This window comes from Ips typographus, linkage group LG1 (genome assembly GCF_016097725.1).
Source record: "Ips typographus isolate SLU linkage group LG1, UJ_Ityp_2.0, whole genome shotgun sequence".
NCBI lineage: Eukaryota > Metazoa > Arthropoda > Insecta > Coleoptera > Curculionidae > Ips > Ips typographus.
Genome location: NC_138422.1, coordinates 11,570,591 through 11,593,053, shown reverse-complemented (window position 1 = coordinate 11,593,053; position 22,463 = coordinate 11,570,591). Strand labels below are relative to the sequence as shown.

General features: G+C 32.9%; 4 protein-coding genes and 1 long non-coding RNA gene across 7 annotated transcripts in view; 2 read left to right on the top strand and 3 right to left on the bottom strand.

Annotated features, from left to right (window-relative positions):
* The window catches only part of LOC145739917 (calpain-9-like), a 76,689-nt gene extending 75,982 nt beyond the window's left edge, over window positions 1–707 (bottom strand). The window contains exon 1 of one of the 2 annotated variants that reach the window (XM_081995267.1): window positions 498–707. The gene's annotated coding sequence lies outside the window, so the exon portion shown is untranslated. The remainder of the gene's footprint in view (window positions 1–497) is intronic. The other variant, XM_081995274.1, reaches the window with a different exon arrangement.
* A 4,025-nt stretch (window positions 708–4,732) lies between these two features.
* LOC145732443 (uncharacterized) lies at window positions 4,733–5,878 on the top strand. Its single transcript, XR_014179011.1, has 2 exons — window positions 4,733–5,609; window positions 5,650–5,878. It is a non-coding gene; the product is annotated as an uncharacterized LOC145732443 (long non-coding RNA).
* A 191-nt stretch (window positions 5,879–6,069) lies between these two features.
* LOC145732433 (uncharacterized) lies at window positions 6,070–7,083 on the bottom strand. The gene is made up of 3 exons (XM_081984703.1): window positions 6,898–7,083; window positions 6,633–6,815; window positions 6,070–6,573 (listed from the first exon to the last, which is right to left on the bottom strand). Exons 1-3 carry the CDS (start codon window positions 6,962–6,964, stop codon window positions 6,362–6,364), a joined length of 462 nt encoding a protein of 153 aa, XP_081840829.1. The 5' UTR covers window positions 6,965–7,083; the 3' UTR covers window positions 6,070–6,361.
* A 157-nt stretch (window positions 7,084–7,240) lies between these two features.
* crok (crooked) lies at window positions 7,241–9,799 on the top strand. The gene is made up of 3 exons (XM_081984689.1): window positions 7,241–7,423; window positions 8,839–9,018; window positions 9,214–9,799. Exons 1-3 carry the CDS (start codon window positions 7,366–7,368, stop codon window positions 9,444–9,446), a joined length of 471 nt encoding a protein of 156 aa, XP_081840815.1. The 5' UTR covers window positions 7,241–7,365; the 3' UTR covers window positions 9,447–9,799.
* A 391-nt stretch (window positions 9,800–10,190) lies between these two features.
* Window positions 10,191–20,961, bottom strand: LOC145732397 (uncharacterized). Of its 2 annotated transcripts, XM_081984623.1 has the most exons (5): window positions 20,690–20,961; window positions 15,099–15,273; window positions 13,342–13,389; window positions 12,401–13,224; window positions 10,191–10,750 (listed from the first exon to the last, which is right to left on the bottom strand). In XM_081984623.1, exons 1-5 carry the CDS (start codon window positions 20,745–20,747, stop codon window positions 10,536–10,538), a joined length of 1,320 nt encoding a protein of 439 aa, XP_081840749.1. In that variant the 5' UTR covers window positions 20,748–20,961; the 3' UTR covers window positions 10,191–10,535. The 2 variants fall into 2 exon arrangements, with proteins under 2 accessions (XP_081840749.1, XP_081840758.1); XM_081984632.1 differs by lacking the exon at window positions 13,342–13,389 and having other exon boundaries at window positions 20,690–20,959.
* Between the last annotated feature and the right edge of the window lie 1,502 nt (window positions 20,962–22,463).

The window sequence follows — 22,463 nt, the reverse complement described above, 5'->3', positions numbered from 1 at the left end:
TAGTGCTTTCTCTGATACGGTTTAATGCAATATTGGTGTTAACTGTATCCAATATCGTTTGCAATTAGGTCAATAACCATCTATATTGCCTATAATTACTTACATTACCAGCTCGAGATATTTTTTACGCAAACACGGAATTTATTGCGCCCAGTGTGTGCAATGGACTTTTGATCACGAACAGATTTATCTGGCAGCTAATTTTTAACCGGAAAACGATGCAATGAAGAAATCCTGACAATAGCAAACATCAGGTTCAAGATAAGAATGTTGCCCCATGCGCGCATAAAAGAAAAAAAATCGTTTGTAATGAGGAGTTCTATTATATCCTATTCAAACATCCCAGACTTAATAATCCGAAAGTATTACTGCCCATTGATCGGAATAACGCCCTACAGAACAAATAATAATAGAGTGGGCTGGACGTAGAAATAACACAACAGTGTAGTAGTTGGATTCAGTATCTAACAGTTATTGTTTTTAATTAAAATACTTACAAATTTACCGCAAAAAATCAGCATCAAAAAACTAACTCCAAGTAAGAAAAAACAAACAAAAAACTACCAAAAACAATATAAAGTCAGTTTTTTTTATTATCAAAAAAAAAAAACTCGTAACTTTTTGCGCGACTGCGATTTTCACTCAGCTGATCGCGCGGCCGCACCAGCTAAACCTTCGACGATGTCTTAGCCGCAGAAGATACGGCGGGGAAATGTAGAATGTGTGTGAACGAAACGTCTCGGTTGGCCTAGGATAGAATAGGAATGCGCTGTTGTTAGATAGTCTAAAAAATCAAACCTCAGTCGCAAATCTTGTGCTAAAATATTGCTTTAAAAGACAATCGAGAAGACAGCATTCAGCAACCCCTAAATTGTGCTAGCAACTTTGAACTATAGAAATAAATGATGAAGAATAGTTAGGAGATTTTTACAAAAGCACGGCAACGTCGCCTTATTGGAGATGGTCTTGCTCCTTCAATCTCAGACACCTGTTGTATCACCTGTACGAGGGAAGTCTAATTACGACAGAATCACCGCTCCTTATCGGAAGTTCGTTATGAAAGAATCATTTTATAGAAATTGAAGTTTGATAAAACAGTTTAACACTAATTTCAAAAATACAGTTTTATAATAGTGGGTCAAGATCCATTAAGAGTGTATTGAACGATAAAACAACTCAAAGTAAAAACTATGTTACCCAAAAGTAAAATTTGTATGTATAGTACCAGTAGTAGGTGCAAAGTGTTTAAATTTTGACTTGATGATTTATATTACTATTTTGATCATCGTGTTATAATAACAAGAGGTTTTCGATTTTTTTTCTAGAAGAAAATATTAAATTTGATCAACCGTACAAATGAGCTATTTTTACTGTTATAGTATGTCGATATACAAAAAATAATCATTTTTTTACTAAACTCGCCAAACAAAAATGTCATTATTTGATATCCACTGAATCTTTCAAAGAAACCTTCACCAGCAAGATTTTGTAGCAATAACACACTTTTTAGATATTGTACTTACAGACATAATTTTGCATTAAATATAATTTGTTAAATTCCAATGTTCTTATTAAAAATAATTGTAGAATAACGTTTTAAACTTGACGCTCTGAATAATCGAGTTCATTATTTTCCATATTTTTTTTATCAATATTTTAATTGAGCCAAGTTCCTCTTCGGTACTGTTTCCTAAACTAGCAGCAACAGTTATGATTTCATTAGTTATTCAGACGAAAGGTGTTTATGTAATTATTACCAGTACACCTCGCTGAACTTGGACTGTTTTATCTGCAACAATATGGCGTTTCGAACTCCAATTACGCCTCGCTCTAATGAATATTGTGTTTATATTCCTAATGCGACTACGTGCTTTGACATTGGAATTTTCAGTTACTTTAGTTAGAGAGTAAAGACGTACGAGCGGCACGGTGACCTTTTTGCAAAGCAACGTAGAAAAACAAAAACGTAGATCGTTATAACAGCTCTTCCCGACAATAATAATAATAATAACCATAACGGATTTTCAGCCAATCACTATTGAATTAAGAAGACATTACATGTCCATTCGGACCACTAAACTATTTTTAGGTTTTCTTCCTGTTTTGTGTAGGAATTCGGCTTTAACGACATTCGCTTATTTTAGGACTAGAATAAAATTCTAAATTGAATGAGAATGAGGACCATAAGAATTGAAAAAACATGTATATAGCATTAATGTCATTATTGCTAAAGAATACGTACCTATAATTGACAATATCTTGACTATATGTTTACTAATTGTTGGATATTTACAGACCTCTATTGGACACCAAGGTTTTCTGCATTTTTCCAAAAAACGGACTGCACCAAATGTCAGTGGATTTTGATTAATTTTGTTATTTCATAGGACACGGAAACAGTTCGAATGGAGGCAAAAAGTTGTTGCACTACTTCTCTTCACTGAATGGGTGATCCAATCTTCTAACATCTGATATGCATCAAGGGAGCTCAGACTCTTCAATCACATCACAAGATCTTCACACTAAAACTAACCATGAATTAGAATGAATTACAAATTTAACTTTTTTTTAAAGTCTTAACAAAGTCAAGATATACCAGGTGTCCAAGAGCACCCTGGACATAGGAGATTAACATGGGAAAACGGTTTTGATTTTTTTGCGCCTGTACGGTTGATTTGATTGAAAAATCGTAATAATGAAAGTTGTAGTACCTATCATGGACTAGTTTTCTGGATTTTTTTCAGATCTCTAACTTAAACCCTTTCGTCGTAAAACACGAACAAAAATGCGAAAATTTTAACTTTTTACCTGCACTGTATAAGCGGTTGTTAAGCAACCGTACCAGCAACAATGATCTGTTTACCCGTTGCCCGACAACCGCCTATACAGTGCAGGCCAAAAGTTTAAATTGTCTCATTTTTGTTCGTGTTTTACGACGAAAGGGTTCAAGTTAGAGATCTGAAAAAAATCCAGAAAACTAGTCCGTGATAGGTACTACAACTTTCATTATTACGATTTTTCAATCAAATCAACCGTACAGGCGCAAAAAAATCAAAACCGTTTTCCCATGTTAATCTCCTATGTCCAGGGTGCTCTTGGACACCTGGTATTTATAATACACTATAAAAGTGTTCAAATTTTTAGGAATATCTAATAATGAAAGAGTTTGGTGTTTTCTTTTCATGTGACAAGTTACTAGAAGGACCAAAACGAAATTTTTTCTTGTTTCTTCTATACTGTAATTTTTGGCTGACAAATTCGAGAGAACATAAGTTTTCTAGTACCTACTTATATCGAATATACTCTAAAAACTTCCTCGGTTCCGATGCACACCAAAGGGTATATTTATACCAAAAAAACTTAAATTAAGTAAAATAAGCAATTTGAACCTTCGAGAATTTCGAAAATTTCTCAAAATCTAAAATATCTAAACAAAGGAATAATTAGCCGGTCAAGACTTATCATCTATATCTACAGGATAGGATTCTACCTAGAAACACATACGATCTTGACACACACTCCTTTATTTATACTGTGGAAGTTAATATATCATTTTGTCTCATCAAAGCGTCAGCTAATGTACTACAAAAACTAGTGAATGGGCATAGGTAAACGTAAAATCAATTATATTCTCTCTAATCTCAGCAGATTAACTTCAGTGCGAACCCCAACACTTGCTAACTTATTAATAGTACAGTAGTGTTACTCATAGATTAATTTTTTGTACAAATTGATTCAACCCGAGCACTCACATTTTCTATGCAAAACACGGAGGAAAATTGCCCACAACTAGGAAATTAACCGGAGATGAAAAAAATTGCAATATGTTTAGCACGTACCGGGGCGTTGAAACAGTTTTGATCCCGGCTGGACTCCCATACTCGAGCTTTAACTTATTTAGTCAAGGCATAATAGTATATTATTAACCACATTGAATATGCAATGATAACTGTATTTCTGTGATGTTACCATATTAGCAAGAAAATTACATTTATCTTCCTATACGGTGCCTTTTGAACGCCTTTACATCAATAAAGTGTGGATTTACTTTATAATAAAGTCACACAATATTTTTTTCGGAAAAAACAAACTGAAACGCAACATCTTTAACGTGAAAGATAAATCAAAAATTGAAGAAAGCCGGTTGATTTTGCGGCATGCCGACGAGCACTGGAGTGTGACAACCATTGTCGGTTTTGTTTGCTATTTGCAACTTGAAGATGGGGCGATGACGACAGCATGACTTTGTGTGTATTTCTTATTTTGTTTACTTTTTTCTATGTTTAATATACGCCCGATGTGCTTTGACGTTGTTCCACTATTATATTGATATACATGGTGGTCCAGATCAAAGTTGTTCTTCTTCATATGTCATCTTCCTTAATAAAGATTGGCGATCACTTGCCCAAACGCTTCCCTATCCCTTGCAACGTGAAACAACTGACAAACCGTCCCAATTCCTCAGCCAAGATTTCTGTTTTCTTCCTATACATTTTTCCCTCTATTCTTCCCTACATGATTACTTTTACCTAAGAGAGTGTATTTGTCATTGCGAAGTATGTGGCCCAAATATGCTGTTTTGCTTATTTTGACGATTGTCATCAGTTTTCTACCCTGTTCGAATGCTTCCAGTCTTTTTATGTTTCACTCATATAACAGCTGAGACAATACCATCTAAAATCCTGACTGAACCTCATTGAACCTGTATTTTACAAATCCTTTCCGGACTATGACCCTCCTAGAAGCTGTTCTATAAGTTGGTTGTGACAAGTTACAGCCAACTCATATATTTTCGTTTGCTTGGGATAATTATTAAGAAGATTTGTTAGAAAAATCGAATTTTGCATTATTTTCAAAAACCTTCTATGAATTCTAGAAGAGCTGACTGAACATTAACTGGTTCAATATTTATTATAAGTTATTGTTTTGTTATGTTTCTTTCTTAGATTCTCTAAAAAACGGTGATACCCTTTTCACCGAAATGTCAGGAGGTTTTAAAAAATCAAGATCGAGTCTAAGTGAGTGTTCTTGTGTTGGAACGACTAAGTGAATAAAAGTACAATTCAATTTTGTGGAAAACAATGAGAAATTTAGATTTCCAAACAAATATACAGAAAAAAAATACTTGTTAGCTTGAACAAGCTAAAGATGGCTAATTGGCTAACTAACCAGTAATTTTAAATGGATGCAGATTCCACCAAAGTCAATTTTTTGTTTTATTGTTAAAGTTATTTAATCAAACTATATAACATAATTTGATCTCTCAAAGAACCCACACGTTTAGACAAATCAGGCATCCAGTATGTATTCGACTGCATGCATGGGCCAGGATGTTCTATGACGAAATAATAATATATCCATTTATTTAAGAAAACAAGTTTTAAATTTTTATTTCAAGATATTGTTTATCTACGCGCATTTACATAACTTGTAATACTGTCAAGTTTTAACAAAGGAGCACCGTCCGATCTACCAGCAATCAAAGGCTTTCTTCATGAAAAAAATGTGGTTTTGAATATCATATATTAAGATGTAGTCGGATGGTTTGCGAGATAATTTGAACTACAATATAGTTACTCAATTAAGTTACTTTGATCTAAAGCTTTAAAGTACTTTGGCTAAGAATAAGAGAGCTTACAGGAACAAAAGGAAAAAAAACTACTATTTTTACAATTTGTTGGTTATATCATCAACATAATAATAAAATCCAGATTTTGAAGTAACACCCAGACTTCTACACAATAAATCTATTGGTCAATATTTAAAACAAAACATGTTTCAAATACAATACAAGTGTTGTTTCTGGATAAAACATTGTAAAATCCTAGTAAATTGATAGTTTCAGAATTTTTAAAAATATAATTGTCCCAACGTTACATTATTACAAACTCTTGTAGATGTAGAGTATCAGATTAAACTGGCTGTCTTTGATGGACAAGTAAGGAAGGTCAAATTACCATAAGTTACACATTGAAAATACTTACATTTTAGTTGTTTTTTCACAACATGAAAATTAAAGTAAAGTTTTTAAATGTAACTAATCTTAAATCAAATTAATGTATTGTTAAATACATATTTCATATTTTTTATTTTGATATAACAAAGTTATGATTTCTAAGAGTTTAGGCTGAAATTCAAATTTGTAAGGGCACTTACTTATTCTAAAAATCTGTATGTAATATAAAAATGGACGGACCTACTATCACAACCATGCCAAGCATAATGCTGGCATACATATAAATTAAAAAATAAGGTTGGAATAAGCCTAAAATACCACAAAAGGTAATCAGTATGAAATTTGAGATTCACTATTTAAGAAAATACAGCCCAAAATAGCAACTGCTCACCAGTAAACAAAAGGTTAAAATATCCTTAAAAGTAAAACAAAGGCAGTAAAAACAAGCACATATTTTGAGATGCTAATAAATCTAGCAGAATTACACTCATCCTCAGAACAGTAACATTCCTGCCAATAAATTCCATTGTCATATACCCCCCAGTTACACACCCCAGTCACACCAGTGTCAGCCACAGAAGCGCAGCGCCGAATTACTTGGCGCCATCGGCCATCCCCTTAAAAATATCCAGGAGGCTCATAAACAAAAATTAAGCATTATATAATGGGGACTTACAAATAAAACCTTTAGGGCTTTGCTGGGTGACTTTCATACAAAACGAGCCAGGCATGTGGCTTTCATCACTGTTACAGTCAATGGCTATGTGGTTCTTTTTGTCAAATTTTTTATAGGCCCCACAGTTGTCTTCACCTTTCAAGTCTTCTGCTGAGCTGCATTGGTAGCAACGCACAGCATCACCTAAAAGGTGCATGTTAGTCAAAAACATACTTAGGCCTTTAATGGGTTAATTAAAACAGGGAGTGGTGTTTTTGCTGCTTACCTAGGTGGGCAAAATTTAACACTAAAACTCCTGTAAATGCTATGAAGGCAGCCGCATTAAAATTCATTTTGTACTATTGAAATTCTACGAATTTTTCTTTAAATTATGATTTTTTTAATTTTAGTTTGAATTTGGGTTTTTCAACTTGTTGTTGTTTTCGCATGACGTCATCAAGTAAATTACATTAAAAAGACATTTGATTGACAATATTGACATATAAATGAAAGATTTACAAGTTTTAGACCAGTTGTTTTCTTTTTCTACCTCACGCGGGGCAAGAAAAGGATAGCGACAGCAAAGAAAAAATTAACGAAATCAGCTTTAAAGAAGGGGAGTGGTTATGAGCAAATGAGGTTATGAAACAATAATCTTAAACATTTTTAGACACCAACCGTTTAATGTTTATGTTTACACTTTTTTAGTAGTTTTTATAAAATTTTAAATAGTTTTATTAAAAAAAAAACGAAAATGGGTTTACATAAAATATTTTTAATTGTTGCCCTTGTATTTATGTGCCTTCATTTGGGTGAGTATTCTTGTAATTTGTCTCACTAGCTCTAGACAAGCATGACTAATTTTGGTAGTTAATTCATTAATTGAAATTATTCTTATTAACTCCATTTAGTAGTAATAAACCGAGTTTTGTAGGTATGATTTATAATTTGTTCTAAAAGAAAGATTTCAGATGAGTCTGAACAAGAGTCAACTTAAGGTGGAGTTCCAAATGTTAGATGTTGATTTAGTTATATTTGTTGTTACAATTCTCATGTAATTTTCATGGAGTTTTTTTATTCACAATTAGTATTTTTTTGATGATTTGTGCATATTATTTCTTAAGAGGGCCATACAGCAACTTAAGTCCACATGTTTAGTATAGCACTATTTCTAGTATAAAAAAGCAGCCAGATAGAAGCTGCTTTTTGACCAATCACAAACTGCCCACTGTGCTGAGATTGACCCAAAACACAGACTATCATAAGTGGTGCAATTAGTTGGTGCACTACACAGGTAGACTCATGTTATGACATTTACGATTGGCAAGTTTAGTGCAAAACCAATGTATCTGTATCCTGCTTTATCAAATGTCATTAAAACAGCAGGGTAATACACTGGTTTTGCACTAAACATGTGAATTGAAAATGCTATTAAATAAACTTGACATGAATCAATAACAACTTTACACTTAAAACCAAATATTTTTCTAATGGTCTTCATGTTTGATATAATTGTATATCAAACATGAATACCATTGTATTGCTATTAAGATACTTGTAGTATTATTGCAAATTGCTGGTTCTCTGGAATAGTGATTTTGTATTAAGATCAAAATTCAACCAGAAAATGCATCTACATCAGCAGGAACTTAAGAATTTAATTTATTAAATTAGGCAGTTTCTGGTTAAATTTTGTTTGTAATACAAAATGGTCATTTTTGGGAATGGAAATGGGAATCACTATTCCAGAGAACCAGCAAAATGATGATTATGATATGGAAGTTGGGATGTCAAAGATAAATAACAAAATGCAGTGTGAAAAAAAAGTGACCAAATAGAAAACTTAAAAAGTAATTTATTTATTTAATGATTCAGTAGAAAAAAATGGCTTTGTAAAAAATAACTTCTATAAACAAAAAAGGTTGTTTATTACTTTTCACTGGACTTTTGTTGAGTAATTTTCCTTCTGTTATTTTTTCAAGACTGTTCAGTTGCCTATTTATTTTGTGAAGAGTCTAACTGAGCAGAATTCTTAAGCCATTTTAGAATGTACTCTAATTCATTTACTATACAAAATTAGGTTCAATATTGCAATAAAACTCACTATGATTTAGTTGGTTCATTTTGGAATTTTTATTGTTGCAAATTTGATAGAAAAACAGAATCTCATTGTGCAAATGCATTACTATCAAACTGTTTCAGTGTTATAACAACAAATTTGTTTCAGGAAATGCCATAAAGTGTTGGGACTGTAGATCGGATGCAGACTCAAAATGTTCTGATCCTTTTGATAATCGAACATTTGCCATAACTGATTGTGACCAAGTTAAGCCAATTCCCTACATCTTTGACCAAGCCAATTACAAAACTCAAAAAGCCACTATGTGTAGAAAAATAAGACAAAAAGGTAAGTGCAGTATATGGTTGAATTTTTAAAGAAAATTGCATTAAACCTCTTTAGAAATTGCTTTCAATCAATAGTAATTGTACTAATAATTTGTAACTTTTAATGTTTGGCCACTACATTTAAAGTAGATAATAATATGATATTTAATGGTTCAAAGTGAATTACATTGTGCTTCTTTCCATACACCTTTTTCAGTGAATGGTGTTTGGAAATACTTCCGTAGCTGCGCCTTCTTGGGAGAGATTGGAGTAAAAGGGGATGAACGGTTTTGCCTAATGCGAACTGGAACCTACAATATTTTTATGGAATATTGCACCTGTAACAGTAAGGACGGTTGCAATACTTCTTCGCATTTGACAGTTTCTAAAACACTTCTTAGCCTGGTTTTATGTTCCTCTCTATTTATTTTGCTACGAAACCTGCGATAGTTTAGACAAAGATGGTTTTGAAGCTTGTGTTCACTCTTTTTTAATCTGTATTATACAAGGATCTGTTCATATAATTATTATGAAGTTCTATCTAAATTTATCAATGTAAAAGGTGCTTTTTACAAGTTAGTCAAAGTGCATTTTGTTTTTGTCTCCGTCCATGTTGTCTGTATTGTATTTAATATGATATATTAAAGTTTTTCTGATACATATACATATCTACCATATTGATATTGAAAATGTATATAGATCACTTATATCAAACTGTCCGTCCAATGTACAAGCTTTTTTATTATATGTAGTGTATTTTACTACAAATTTTTGTACTAGTTAATAAATTAAAGTAAATTCAATTAATATACATTGTTATTTACACTTCTTGAACCCAAAGCAAGTAATTGCTGCTATGGTAAGTTACAACCCTACTATTATGAAGACTTTAAAAGTTGTCTATCTTTTTATAAACTATTAAGACTTAACTCAACAAGTGTTTGTCTGACCTGACTTCTTTTTGTTTATAAATTCGGTCTGTCATTTAAATTTTGTTCATTTTATGGTAATCATCAGAGTACATATCTGTACATTAACCTACATTATTTATTTTTCAAGTGATTTTTAATGTAACATCTTATTGATCATTGATCTCTTCTGCGACGGATCGATGCTTAGTCCTGTAACACACGCTAATCGTGGAAATTTCTGGAAGAAAATATTCTCCACATTGTACAGCATTAAACAAAAAGCTTTCTTTCTTCTCATATACATAATTTATTGTTCTTATCACTAAATATTAGAGAGACCAAATAAACGTCTAAAGAACAAGATTCCAAAAAAAAAATTAATCAATATAAATCTAACCAAATTCTACTTAACATTAATTGAACCATCAAATTAAAATTAAAAACGAACACGACGGCGTTACCAATCTGGAAAAACTTTGTCACCATATCAGGACGGATACTTCTCAGAGTATTCAATATATTTACATTATTTGAACATCATTTACAAATGATTATACTATATTTAAGTTACAGGTGCGGTAACGGCGATTCAATACAATCTTTAAAAAAAAATAATTTGTGACTATCACTACGATGAGAAAGCCCATAATAGGGCCAAGGGCACTAGACCGGCCAAGAAAATGTTGAATTTCAGTCCAGTGGCTGAGTTGCAACCGTCGTATTCGCAATATTCGCAAAAGTCCAGGGAAATTCCTCTGGCTACGGCATCCTGACAGGTTCCGATCTCTTTTTCGAATGGGATCATGGCGCATCTTCTGATGTAGGTCAATTGATATTCACCAACTAAAAAAAACATTCTGTAGTGATCGGTTTAGTTGTTAATTGTAAAAATACGTGTAAAAGAGACTTTTCTTTCTAAATTGTCAAACAAGATTTCCATCAAATCTATTATTTAGCAGTTAAAGCTTAAAGAGAGTACAGGATGGTGTAGCCTTGAAGAATGTATTAAGCCCTAGTAATTAAATGCAACTTTTCTTTGCAATGGTTATTAAGGAGAAATTTACGCCAAAAATAATGATATACTAATTTAACTACAAACCAATTTGAAAGCTAAACAATTTCTGGTATTTTTAGTCAATTATAATGCAATCTTTGTATAATTTATACTGAAGTCAAATAACATAAACGAAACCTCAACCTGAAAGGAAATCTTATTGTTGACTCTCATCATTTGATGTCCCTTATTCCATCATATGTGAAAGTTCATTATTGCTTAACATCCAACAAAGAAAATATTTACGTCATGGGAAAATTTCGTAAAGCATTTGTTTGAAGATTCCATAGCAAATTTTTAATAAACTGATGGTTGCCTACAACAATGAATTTAATTGTGAATTCATCTAAGTCCACCTTCGGTTACACTAAAATTGTCCTTTTTTTTCCTTCAAGTGAAAGTCATTTCCGACCACAAACTTTTCAAGCAGCAAACCGGCGTTACTTAAAGGTGTTTGACCCAAATAGCGCCAGTCTAATGAAATACAAACGACAGTACTGCCGATGTAGCGGCGGTACCAGTTTAAACCCAAATAATCGAGCGAAGGAAAGTTGCGTACATAGGTCAAAGTGGTTTAGTTAACGCCACAGAAATATTTATTAGTAACTAGTTATTTCCTAGTGTAATTTTGTGGGGGTTAAAATCCTCATTTGACTGTAATATTAGTACATTATTAGTGTAATTTATTAACATTGTTGTTGTCAGTTATATGTAAAAACTAATTTTCTGTTGCGTTATTAAACGTTACATTTACATTGTTTTTACGTTGGAGTCAATTTTGTTTCACATTGATGTAACGTTCAACTGAAATCTCGTGTTCAGCAACTATTACTTGGTGGTTATTTTTTGAGAAGATGCTACCAAACCGTAAAAACACTTTGTTGTTTTTTGATTTTTTGGCATCATTGAAATTGGGTATTCTTGACTTTGCAAAAAGTAATCCGATTAAGAGCACAATTTGAATAAAATCACTCCTCATAAAACATATGACTGAGCACTGTCACGTGACCTTCTAATAAGTTTTTACATTCTTTCCGCTTTCAGGAAGAATTTTCACATATAAGTTCCCGCAAACCATTAAAAATCGACTATCCCACTCAGAACTTCGTTTCGTTTGGAATTCGGTTGCGAACTTCATTGAACACCGTTTCATAGTGCTCATCAGTTTTAAAGTAACTTTAACCCTACAAAATCGGATTGAGTTGCCTTGAACTAGAAGAGGACGAGCTAATGTACTGGGTGTTCCACCGGGAACTACCGCGGTCGATATTTTGAAATCTTCAAAAAATAACTTTCTGAAAATTTCACTGTTAAATGTTCCTTTTAATCCTGCCACATATTACCACTATAGTTTCTACAAGTATACATATCTTATAATGCAGCCAAGATGTGCCCCAAGTCTCTTTTACGCATATTTGTTAAACCAATCAAATACTTACTTCTCTGAACCTTCTTCATGCAAACGTTCCTCATGCGTCTGAGTCTCGCGTCCTCCTCGTTACAAGTTATCAGCCTAGGTCCACTTTGAGTGGCAGCTATCTGAGCCTGCGCCCTCTGATAGTTCACATCTCGTGGTGGATAGTTGACGGGGACGTTGGGGTCGATCGGCCGTCCTTGATTGTAATCTCTATTGTAATCCCTAGGAGGAGGGTAATCACGATTATTTGGGTCCCTATCGTATCGATCCCGTTGGTCCCTATCAAAGTAGGGATCCCTATTGCCGTCCCTGTTGTTATAGTCGCGGTTGTTGTACGGATCTCTAGAGCGATCCGGGTAGGGATCTCTGTAGTTGGGATCCCTGCCAGCATTGTCTCGGTTTCGGTAATCTCTGTTGTCCCTATTGAAATCACGATTGTTAGGGTCCCTATCCGAAGGGTTGCGATTGGGGTCGCGGTTATTGTAGTCCCCTCGGTTTTGATAGTTGTAGTCCCTGTTACTAGGACTATGCTGTTGATAGTTACGGTCTCTATTGTCGTAGTAAACCCCTGACGCGTTAGTATTATTATTGCGATAGTCTAAAGTACCGTTGTAGCGGTCGTAACCGCCTCGTCTGTCATTGTCCCTATCCCTATCATAGGTCCGATTGTTATTATTATAATCGCGGTAACGCGAGTCCCTATCATCATCATTACGGTAATAAGGATCCCTTCTTCGATCGTTATAATCGTCCCTATTATTGCCTCGATAGTTCGGGTCCCGGTACCCGTTATTGGGATCCCTATTCGGGTCCCTATAACTTTCGGTGGGCCGGTACGTGGAGTCTCTATAATAAAAAGAAGTGAACTAGTCAGTACTAACTCTAACTACTTGGTGTGTTGGTGTGACTTAACCGGGGACTACAAAGACCGCGGTCTTACTGGCTCGGTTAGGTGGTACCTACTGTGTGTATCTATACCTGGTGTCGTCATAATATCCGCGATCCCACTGCCTTAAAATAGAATTACTTCTATTAAAAATGTATTTACATTTGTACTAGTACAAGTTACAACAAAGCTCTGTATGGGATTAATTTTAGGTAACAACAGTCGTGTCACGAGCAAATTGTCAATCATTGATGGTTAACTAGAATGGTTAATGATAGCGTTTTCGATTGGTACGTTTAGTGCAAAACGAATGTATCCTGCTTTATCAAATGTCATTGAAATAGTACGGCAATACACTTGTTTTGCATTAAACTTCCAATCGAAAATGCCATGATACAATAAGCTGATTCAGGTGCGAGTTGCGAACAATTAGCACAGTAAACATACCTAACCGATCCACTAACATTTGGAAGCTTAATTGATTGTTGAGCAAAGCAAAGTGCCAATTTATATACATTATGTATAAACTATATAAGTACATACCCAAGATGATGATTCACTTTGAAGATGACCGATGGTTGACGTATTTAGATATTTATTTAATGATTTCATTAAAGTAATAATTAGATATAGGAACTTAACTGTTACTTTTTTTACAAGTTCTGTCATAATCAAACTTTTGTTTAATAAACGATGTAGAGAAAACAATCTGGACACATTATTATAGATATCATATCAGAGGTGTAAAATGGTTTTATTTTTTTTAGGTGGATTCTAGACACCACTAATCATAAAATATGAGGGAAGGAAGAGAACAAATACTTTGTTCGCAACTTTTGTCATATTATAATCAGAAAAAATCAAATCCTAACAACAGATTATTTGTTACTCTGACACTGAATTGATAGTTTCCAGGTTGCCACCAATCAAATACATTGTAAAACATTATTTTTCTACGACTGTTTAATAATATGCTTATTATTCACTAGTTTTGAACAGATAATGACAACCATTACCTACTCGTGAGTAATGAGCTGTTACTCATGGCTATACCACCCGCGGGCACTTCAATGTAACGTTACACTGTGGCGACGTAGAAGTATTATAGTGTTATTCCTAAACCTTTGTTTTTCTTTTCTATTACATTATTAGGTCATATTTTGATAGTTGACATTTGGCTTTCAGTTACAGCTCTGTCTTTTGTTCTGTTCTAAACCTGGAAATTGCCAAATTCAATCCCTTACCCCCAAAAACTTACTTGAAATCTTGAAAAGTAACAAAACTATTGTGACTTTGGTTGAATGTATTTTATAACTTCATCAATGCATTTGTAAAATTTGGTTGTATATGTTTCTGACTTGATTTTAGGCTATTTTTAAATATCTCTCTTAAAATCAGTATAAGCAGTACCAAACGTATTTGATAGCTTAATTATGAGTGGAATTTTGACAGGTATGCCATTTGGCAAATTCGATCCCATGGAAGCACAAACAAAATTCTTATTCAGAAAAATATTACTTTAAACAGGTGTATGATTTCATTCTCGTTTATTTTTTAAATTCCACACAGTAAATAAAACTACAAATTATTCTCCTTATACGTCTTAAGTCTAGCCAGACTAAAACAGTGCAATTTCATTCAATTAAGCTTCCAAAACTATAGTACCGTGTTTATGCCAAACAAAGTTAAAATACTAAACAATTTCACATTTCTGAATGAACTTTGTCTATAATAAAATCATGGCATAAACACCATACCAGAGCAATTAATGCGTGATTAATGAGTGTAACACTGATGATTCACAAGCGGGCGAAACGTATATACAACTACGTACCGATTGTCATAGGGAACTGGGGCTGGTCGTTGATTGTAAGGGTCGAAGAACTGTTGCTGATTGTAGCCAGCAGCTCCGTAAGGGTTGAGACCGTATCTGTAGTCGGTTAAGTTGAATCGATCGCTACAGGACCGATCTATGTCACTGGAACATTCCCAACATTGCAAGGTTGAGCCTGAAAAATCACGCAAACTTATATGCCTGTATCATTTTCTGTGAGAATTTCAAGACTGAATACTCTCACATATTAACAGGTAAAAACAATAAAAGTAATCCTGTAAATTGCAGTGTTTGAATTTTTTTATCGTTATTAGATTATTTCCAGGGTCATTCTATTGTTCACCTGCTAAATTATTAATTCCAGTGTTGAAAGTTAGTAAGCGAGTGAATCACAAATTAAATTGTTGTTAAGTTATGCTGCGACAACGCCCACCTTCGTGTCATCGTTCTGGACGATTAAGAACGATATTTCGATGGTACTTTAGTATAATAAAAAAGTTCATTGGGTACTAAAACACACCTTAAATAATTTATAATGTTTAGAAACAGTCATGTTGATTCAATGAAGTCTTGAATATTAAAATTGCGTCTGAAGAACTGCTCAGAATTACCACATAGTAAGAAAACACACCGTGGTGCAAATTATTTACCAGAATTTTAGTAAAAATATCAGTGCAAAATTAATACTTAAATCTTATGCCTGGTTTATATTCATTTAAGATCCCACATTACAAATAAAGTATATTCATGTGAAAAATACATGCCAGGCATATGACTACAGCCGCATATATGAATTTGAGAATATGCCTGGCAAATATCCGGCTGCTGTACAAATTTAACTTTTTAAATATTCCATATGCTAGGGGTGTGTCTGAGAAGTGAAAATTGGTCTCTATAGTATAGTTTGTTATACATTGAAAACAAAGTTTCGTAAAATTGTTACAAGATATAACACTAAATAAGAATAATAAAAATATAGTATAAACTATAAATGGATATAAGAAAAGCAAAATATGAATATGTTTTATTTTAAAACCTTACATTTTCATTCAGCCGTTGAGCTAATTCAAGCTCAAGAAGATTACAACGCGTAAACCAAACAAAAGTTACTGATATTACAAAAAAATACAATTTTGACTTTGCCAATACAATTACAACTTTAATTTCCGCCTACATCAACGTTATTTTTAGATTCCTGAGAAACATGTCTGGCACATGAACTAAAGGGACAAAGTAAAATGCCAGGCACGTATTGGGAATATACTTTCATATACTGGGCACATATCTGGCATATATTTGAGAACATACCGCTGTCTGAAAGTAACTGCCAGGCATATTCCAAGCATACACTTTTGCTATGTGGGATTTATTATGACTTTTAACGCCGTTTATATTCAACGTAAGCGTGTTTGTTCAGACGGTTAGTTTTTCACTCGTTTTGTCCAACAAAATTACAAACTGAGTTTAAACTACAGTGCAAATAGAGATTAATAGCGATTAGGAAAGGCAAACATTTTATATTAGAAAACAAAGTTGGAAACTGATCGAAATTTATTGTTTCATGTTTGGATTAAGTATAATTCCAAAACAATATACATTGAAACAGATCCAGTTTTGATATTTTAACGGCAACCACTAATTCGGCCATATTGATATTTTTTTGACAAGCACCTTAAAATTCTAGGCTTTCTATTCTAGTATGGGTTTTGGTAGAAAAATAGAAAATATCATTGATTTTCTAAAACAGTGAAAATTAGTTAAAGTATTATATTGATATATTTTACTATGACACATATTTCCTAAACAGTAGCGAATTCTTGTAAAAATATGACGGGATAGGAAGTTTACCAAAGTGATTAATGACAAATACTCAAAACAATAGTTAGAAGAATATCCTGGGTATGACCGACCACAAGTACAGCCTGATGACACAGAAGGAAATATTATTTATTACTCATTCCGTTTTCATAATGAAATAATTAGTACCGTACCCAACTGATGAAGGCTAAATGACCTTTAAAGTGGTCGGTCCAATCATATCAATGCATGTATAGTAAAGCGAGTACAAAAGTACCGGAAAATTCAAGTGAAAAGGTTCATATAGCTTCTAGATATGTGCATAAATAGTTAAACAGTAAACAGATCTGGGTGAACCCAATTATTATTAGTAAAACAAAAAAAAATACCTATATATTTTGAGACATTTAACAGGGCCTCAAGACCTCCCAGCTAATTTGAATTAATATTCGTGGCCTGTTTTTTTTTGTATGTGGATTATTAAATTGTTCAATAAAGAAAACAAACCCAAAAAAGGTACAATAATAATCCCTCTTATGCATGGGGCGATTAAAACCGCAACAAACAACGTACATTCATATGATCGGTTTTACCTTGAATTCTTGTTCAATTGCACCATGTTTGTTTTGTTGTGATGGTTATATTACTTTAAATACTGGTTGCATTTACTTTAGTACCACCCTGGTAACTGTGTTAATTACGCAACTAAAACTACCAGGGAGTTTTAAAAGGTTAACCAAGACCAGACAATTGAATTTCTTAGATCAGTTTAATTTTTACTCGAGCATTTTTTAGCACGGTCAATTTATTCTCCAATTAACTTAGACACCTTTTTTGGAGGGAAGGTTACGACCGTCATCAATTTACATCGAGATATTAATGTAATAATAACTGAAAAAACCGACGAACAAACCAGACCGCTGATATTATTAACAATAAGCTGATTGTCGTTTCTTTCTTGCTATTGTTATGGCAATAGGATTGTTTTAATGGAAAATTCAAGGTGGAAGATAAACGCGCTCTGTTTTGACGCATTTTTGCTGAGTGACGCCGAGTTGCCAAAGCGTGACCAGAATCGGAGTGCATTAGCATGTGATGTACCTACTTCCGTTTTTTTTTTCAACTGTGATAATGCTACTAGATATGTAGGCCACACTTATGATATAAAATGCATAAAGCAGAAAAAGACAACCAGGCGATTAAAAAAGTAAAATATTTTATTTTTAACCAGGTATGTAATAACGTTATTTCTTATGTGTAAACCAGGTGGAAAGATGAAAATTACCTGCTTTTACTTTCCACCCGGGTGGAAAGTGAGTATTTTCCACCCGGGTAAATGTCAATATGCGTTTTGTCATATCTGGGCATACTTTTTATAGTTAAGAGACTGTGCCGCCACCTCTGCAACAGCTCGCAGCTCAGGTGATGATGAGTAACATCTGCGTCTTCAGAAATCTCCATGTTGAAAGCACTTTAAGAAACGTTTCAGCTCAAAATATTAAAGACAAAATAGCACAATAATGACGTTGTCAAGATTATAAACAAATCACCAGCCGTTTATTATGGTTGAAGTCAGAACTACTTGTACCTATACTACCTTATTGTTAGAGACTATTAGCAATCAATATTTCAACTGAATGATTTATTAAAAGTTCGATAAGATTTTGATAAATGGTTGAAAATAAAATAGTATACAAACCACGGTAGAAAGTTTAATTTCTGTCTCGAGATAAAGTTTACCTCGACTCGGCGAACTACCTAATTTCTCGACAGAAATCAAACACTTTCCACCTGAGTATGTAATATACTAATCCTGATTAGAGGTTATTTAAGGTCTAAACCGAAAAATAGTAGACATTCGTAATAGAGACGTGGTATGTCGTCAATGACCGCTTTGGAAACCAAAAATTAAATTTTCTAAAGACTAGAGCCGTAACTAGTTCATTCATTTGCCATTTTTAACATTTTCAAAAAAATATAGCATTCAAGCTGGATTTATAAACTTTTTTGTTCTCATTCTTCTTTCATTCAAAATTAAGAAAAAAATTTCCAAATTTTGGCATCTTTTGTTCTCTTTTCAATTTTTCTTTATTGGTATACTTTGTTCTTTCCAATGTGTTTTTTTTTGTTTTACATTTTCTACTTCTGTACTATTGATTTCTGTTAGTATGATGGCCATAATATTAAAACAATAATCCCCTCAATGCTATTAACTGTTCAATTAAACCAATTTTCAATCGAACCGTGTAATTTTCCTTTATTTTAAACCAGATCGATTAAACGATTTGATGTTGTAAAACGCATTTCTTAAGGCTTAAAATGCAATTCGTTCAAAACGAGGGAAATGCTTGCGGCCTTCGGTTCGTTTTTTTTTTCAATTCGGCTTGAAGAAATGCATTTGGAAATTCCGGATACTAGATCCGTTACAGCTTTAGCTGCCTCTTTACGCTAATTATACTGATTATTTAAGGTGTTTATGTTTAATTAATTTCATGTTTTAAGCAACTTATTTGTATCGGTTAAAGCTGGAATTAAATAAAATGACTCCGAGGAGTCCGAGGTCTTTTTTTAATTCGACCCCGTCCAATAGGAATTCGTTAGAATATCTTTCAGGAACTGGTTTCAATTTAATGATATCAACGAACAGTGGTTTGAATTCATTCAGTCGCTTTAAAATTGTTATTAAACTCTGCAGTGTTGCCAACCCTTAAATCATATAATTTCCTCAAAATATTGCCCAGATAAAATTTATTTAAAATCATTTAAAACTGTATTGTTTTTGAGCATGTGTTTTTTACTTTTATAGCTTTATGGAGAAGATTTTGATAGTTTCCAAATTTATGGCAGACTGAAATTTGCTTAAAATAAACAGGTACACATCACGACTGTTCAATTTGAGATGATTTACAGCTGTATTAACTATAACAGTGCTTTTAAGCACTTAAGTGGTATTTGACAGTTACCAATATTGTGACAGATTTTACAAGGTCCAAAATGAGTGTTACCTATCAACGTTTAACTTCTACAGCTATAAAGTACATCTAACGTAGTCAACACAAATTTAAACACTTTTTGAGTGGGTTGTTTTAGTTTAATCGCTCTATAGATTCGATTTTGCCAGTTGACAAGTTTGAACAGATTAACACATATATTTGTATGTCAGAACTGTCAAAATTGTATTCATAGACAAACATTAGATATGATTTGTAATCGAAATAGATCTACAATAGACAGTTACACGTCACAACTGCCAAAAATTTCTTTCAAATTAAAATATAAAAGACATAATAATATAATTTACATTGATGGTATTGCTTTTAAACAAGTTTAACAATTTCCAACTTTATGATAGATTGAGTTTTCCCCTGATCTGACAACACTAAAACTATCAGTAATTTAATTTATTTCATAAATGCGGACCTGTTTTTAAGATGCGCCTATTATAGAGACCCAAGTACAGTTACACGAAACGTGAAGTAAGGACTTTTGACTAGTCTAACGGTTCCTTTCAAATATTCTACAGAGTGGTCTTTTGTTGCACTTTAGGTTGATTTAAAGGTGTGTTAAATGGACATTTAAGTGTCGCCTACCCAAGAAACTAGAATAAAGGTGTGTCAATATGCAATTGGCATTGAATGCCTATTAAATGGCGCGCTTGTTTGATTGTTGCCCAACACACAGTGAAATCTCGTGTACCTTTAACTAATTTCACTGCACATTTCAACAACCAACTAAATATTTAAATTCATTAAAACAATTTTTAATTGTTGTAAAAAAAATTAAATCACACTTACCTCGATACACATTAAATCCTAAAAGTATCACTAAAGTACTAACAGCAAATTTAAGCATGTTTGGTCCTGCCAAATTTCTGTAGCACAAATTTACGAACAAATACTCGTTTTTAAAGCTCCAAATGTCTTGTAAACAACGAAAGTCCGTTTACGTAATAGGTGCGCGGATAAATCGAAAGCTCTAGCGCGACAGACAGAGAAGGAATGATGTCATGGTTTATTTGGTATGATCTCGCTGGTAGCGCGGCCAGGTAGCTTTGGTTGTTACCTTGGCGAATCTTGGAGTTGGTCGAGTATACCATTTAGTCGCCCCCACCATTTTGTTTAAATTGGTTCGTATTTTTGTTAGTTATGAATATTGTTTTTCTCGTTACGTGTACGCGACCAGATTGGATGTACGGTTCGTCTATTAACGTGTCATTTAATGGACGTTTCACGCATTAATTACACATTAATTTTGCTAAATTAAGCTATCTATGTCTGTAACTAGAGAATAGCCCACCAAATACGACACGGTTTAAGGAAACACCTTAATATTTTTACGAAATTTGTTACAAGCATGTACAAATTGTAGTTGCAAAATTGACATAATATGTCAATCACTTGTGAAGAAAGTTTGAAAGGAAGAGCTAAAGCAGCTAGCGTTACAATTTTGTGTATTAAATTCTAAATAAATTGTTCTAGTAAAATCACCTAAAGATTTTGTTTTAAGTATTTTGAAGTATTCTAATAAGTGTTCAATAGCCTAACAGCCTTTTGAAACACTTTTAGCTTTCATCAGAGATTTCTTTTGTTACAAAAAATAAATAAATGAGAACTATTTATGTTGAAACAGAGAGAGAGTAAGAAATAATTTAAAATGTAAATTGTCTTAGACACTTTAAAAATGTATAAACTCAATTTAGTTATGAAATCATAGTAAACATAAAATGCATAATTTGTATTGGTTACTACTGAAATATTTGAGACACTTTTCAAGTTCTCCACAAAATTAAGAATCACCTAAATGTCTTCACCTAGCTGAAGAAAAGTTTTGAAATGTATTCTAAAATTGTAAAGCTTTTTCAACATCTTTTCTGGAACATTCAGTCTTTGTTTCCAAGTGTTTTAGATTCCTCTATAATTAATGCTGAAGGTAAAAAACCAGTAAATGAGGTTTTCAAAAAATGTGATTGTAGAAATTTGGAAATTTATCCGATCATTATTTTTTGACATGAACATTGAACATTGTTTTTAGATTAACTGAAACGTTTGGTACACTTTGTATATTTAACTAAGCAAAGTTTCCACACACATTAGCTGGTTATTTACTTATTTTAATAGCACTTTATAAGTGTTTAAATTTAGTATATCCTCTTTACCAGATCGTAAAATAACTTATATACTATAAACACACTCTGAATTAACCCCTGAAATACGTCAACATAATTATAATAATATTAGGTATAATATAGTATAATTTTCCGCTTTAAGAACAGTATGTATTTCACTTAGATATTATTTTATGAAAAAAATGCTTTTTGAATACAAATTTAAAATATTGTTTTATTAACATGTAACTAATTAATCTTTGTTGAGCAAATGCGCATTAAAATGTTAAAAAAGCAACTGTATGTTCTTGTTTTTTGAATTTGTTTTTAAATTCTTGGCTAGATGGTGACGTCAATTTCTACAAGTTCTTGCATCTAGACTTTCTTAGGAAGTATGGATTTTGTAAAGTTTTGTTTTTTCAATGGAACTCCCTCATCTGGTATAGAGAGGTATGGCATTTTCA

Coding starts and splice junctions, on each gene's coding strand:
- crok (XM_081984689.1), top strand. CDS start 7,366: ATGGGTTTACATAAAATATTTTTAATTGTTGCCCTTGTATTTATGTGC. Junction 7,424..8,838: donor ATTTATGTGCCTTCATTTGG/GTGAGTATTCTT, acceptor AATTTGTTTCAG/GAAATGCCATAAAGTGTTGG. Junction 9,019..9,213: donor TAGAAAAATAAGACAAAAAG/GTAAGTGCAGTA, acceptor CACCTTTTTCAG/TGAATGGTGTTTGGAAATAC.
- LOC145732397 (XM_081984623.1), bottom strand. CDS start 20,747: ATGCTTAAATTTGCTGTTAGTACTTTAGTGATACTTTTAGGATTTAAT. Junction 15,274..20,689: donor AGGATTTAATGTGTATCGAG/GTAAGTGTGATT, acceptor GTGATTTTTCAG/GCTCAACCTTGCAATGTTGG. Junction 13,225..13,341: donor ACCAGGTATAGATACACACA/GTAGGTACCACC, acceptor TTTTTATTATAG/AGACTCCACGTACCGGCCCA.
- LOC145732433 (XM_081984703.1), bottom strand. CDS start 6,964: ATGAATTTTAATGCGGCTGCCTTCATAGCATTTACAGGAGTTTTAGTG. Junction 6,816..6,897: donor GTTAAATTTTGCCCACCTAG/GTAAGCAGCAAA, acceptor TGCACCTTTTAG/GTGATGCTGTGCGTTGCTAC. Junction 6,574..6,632: donor AAGCCCTAAAGGTTTTATTT/GTAAGTCCCCAT, acceptor GATATTTTTAAG/GGGATGGCCGATGGCGCCAA.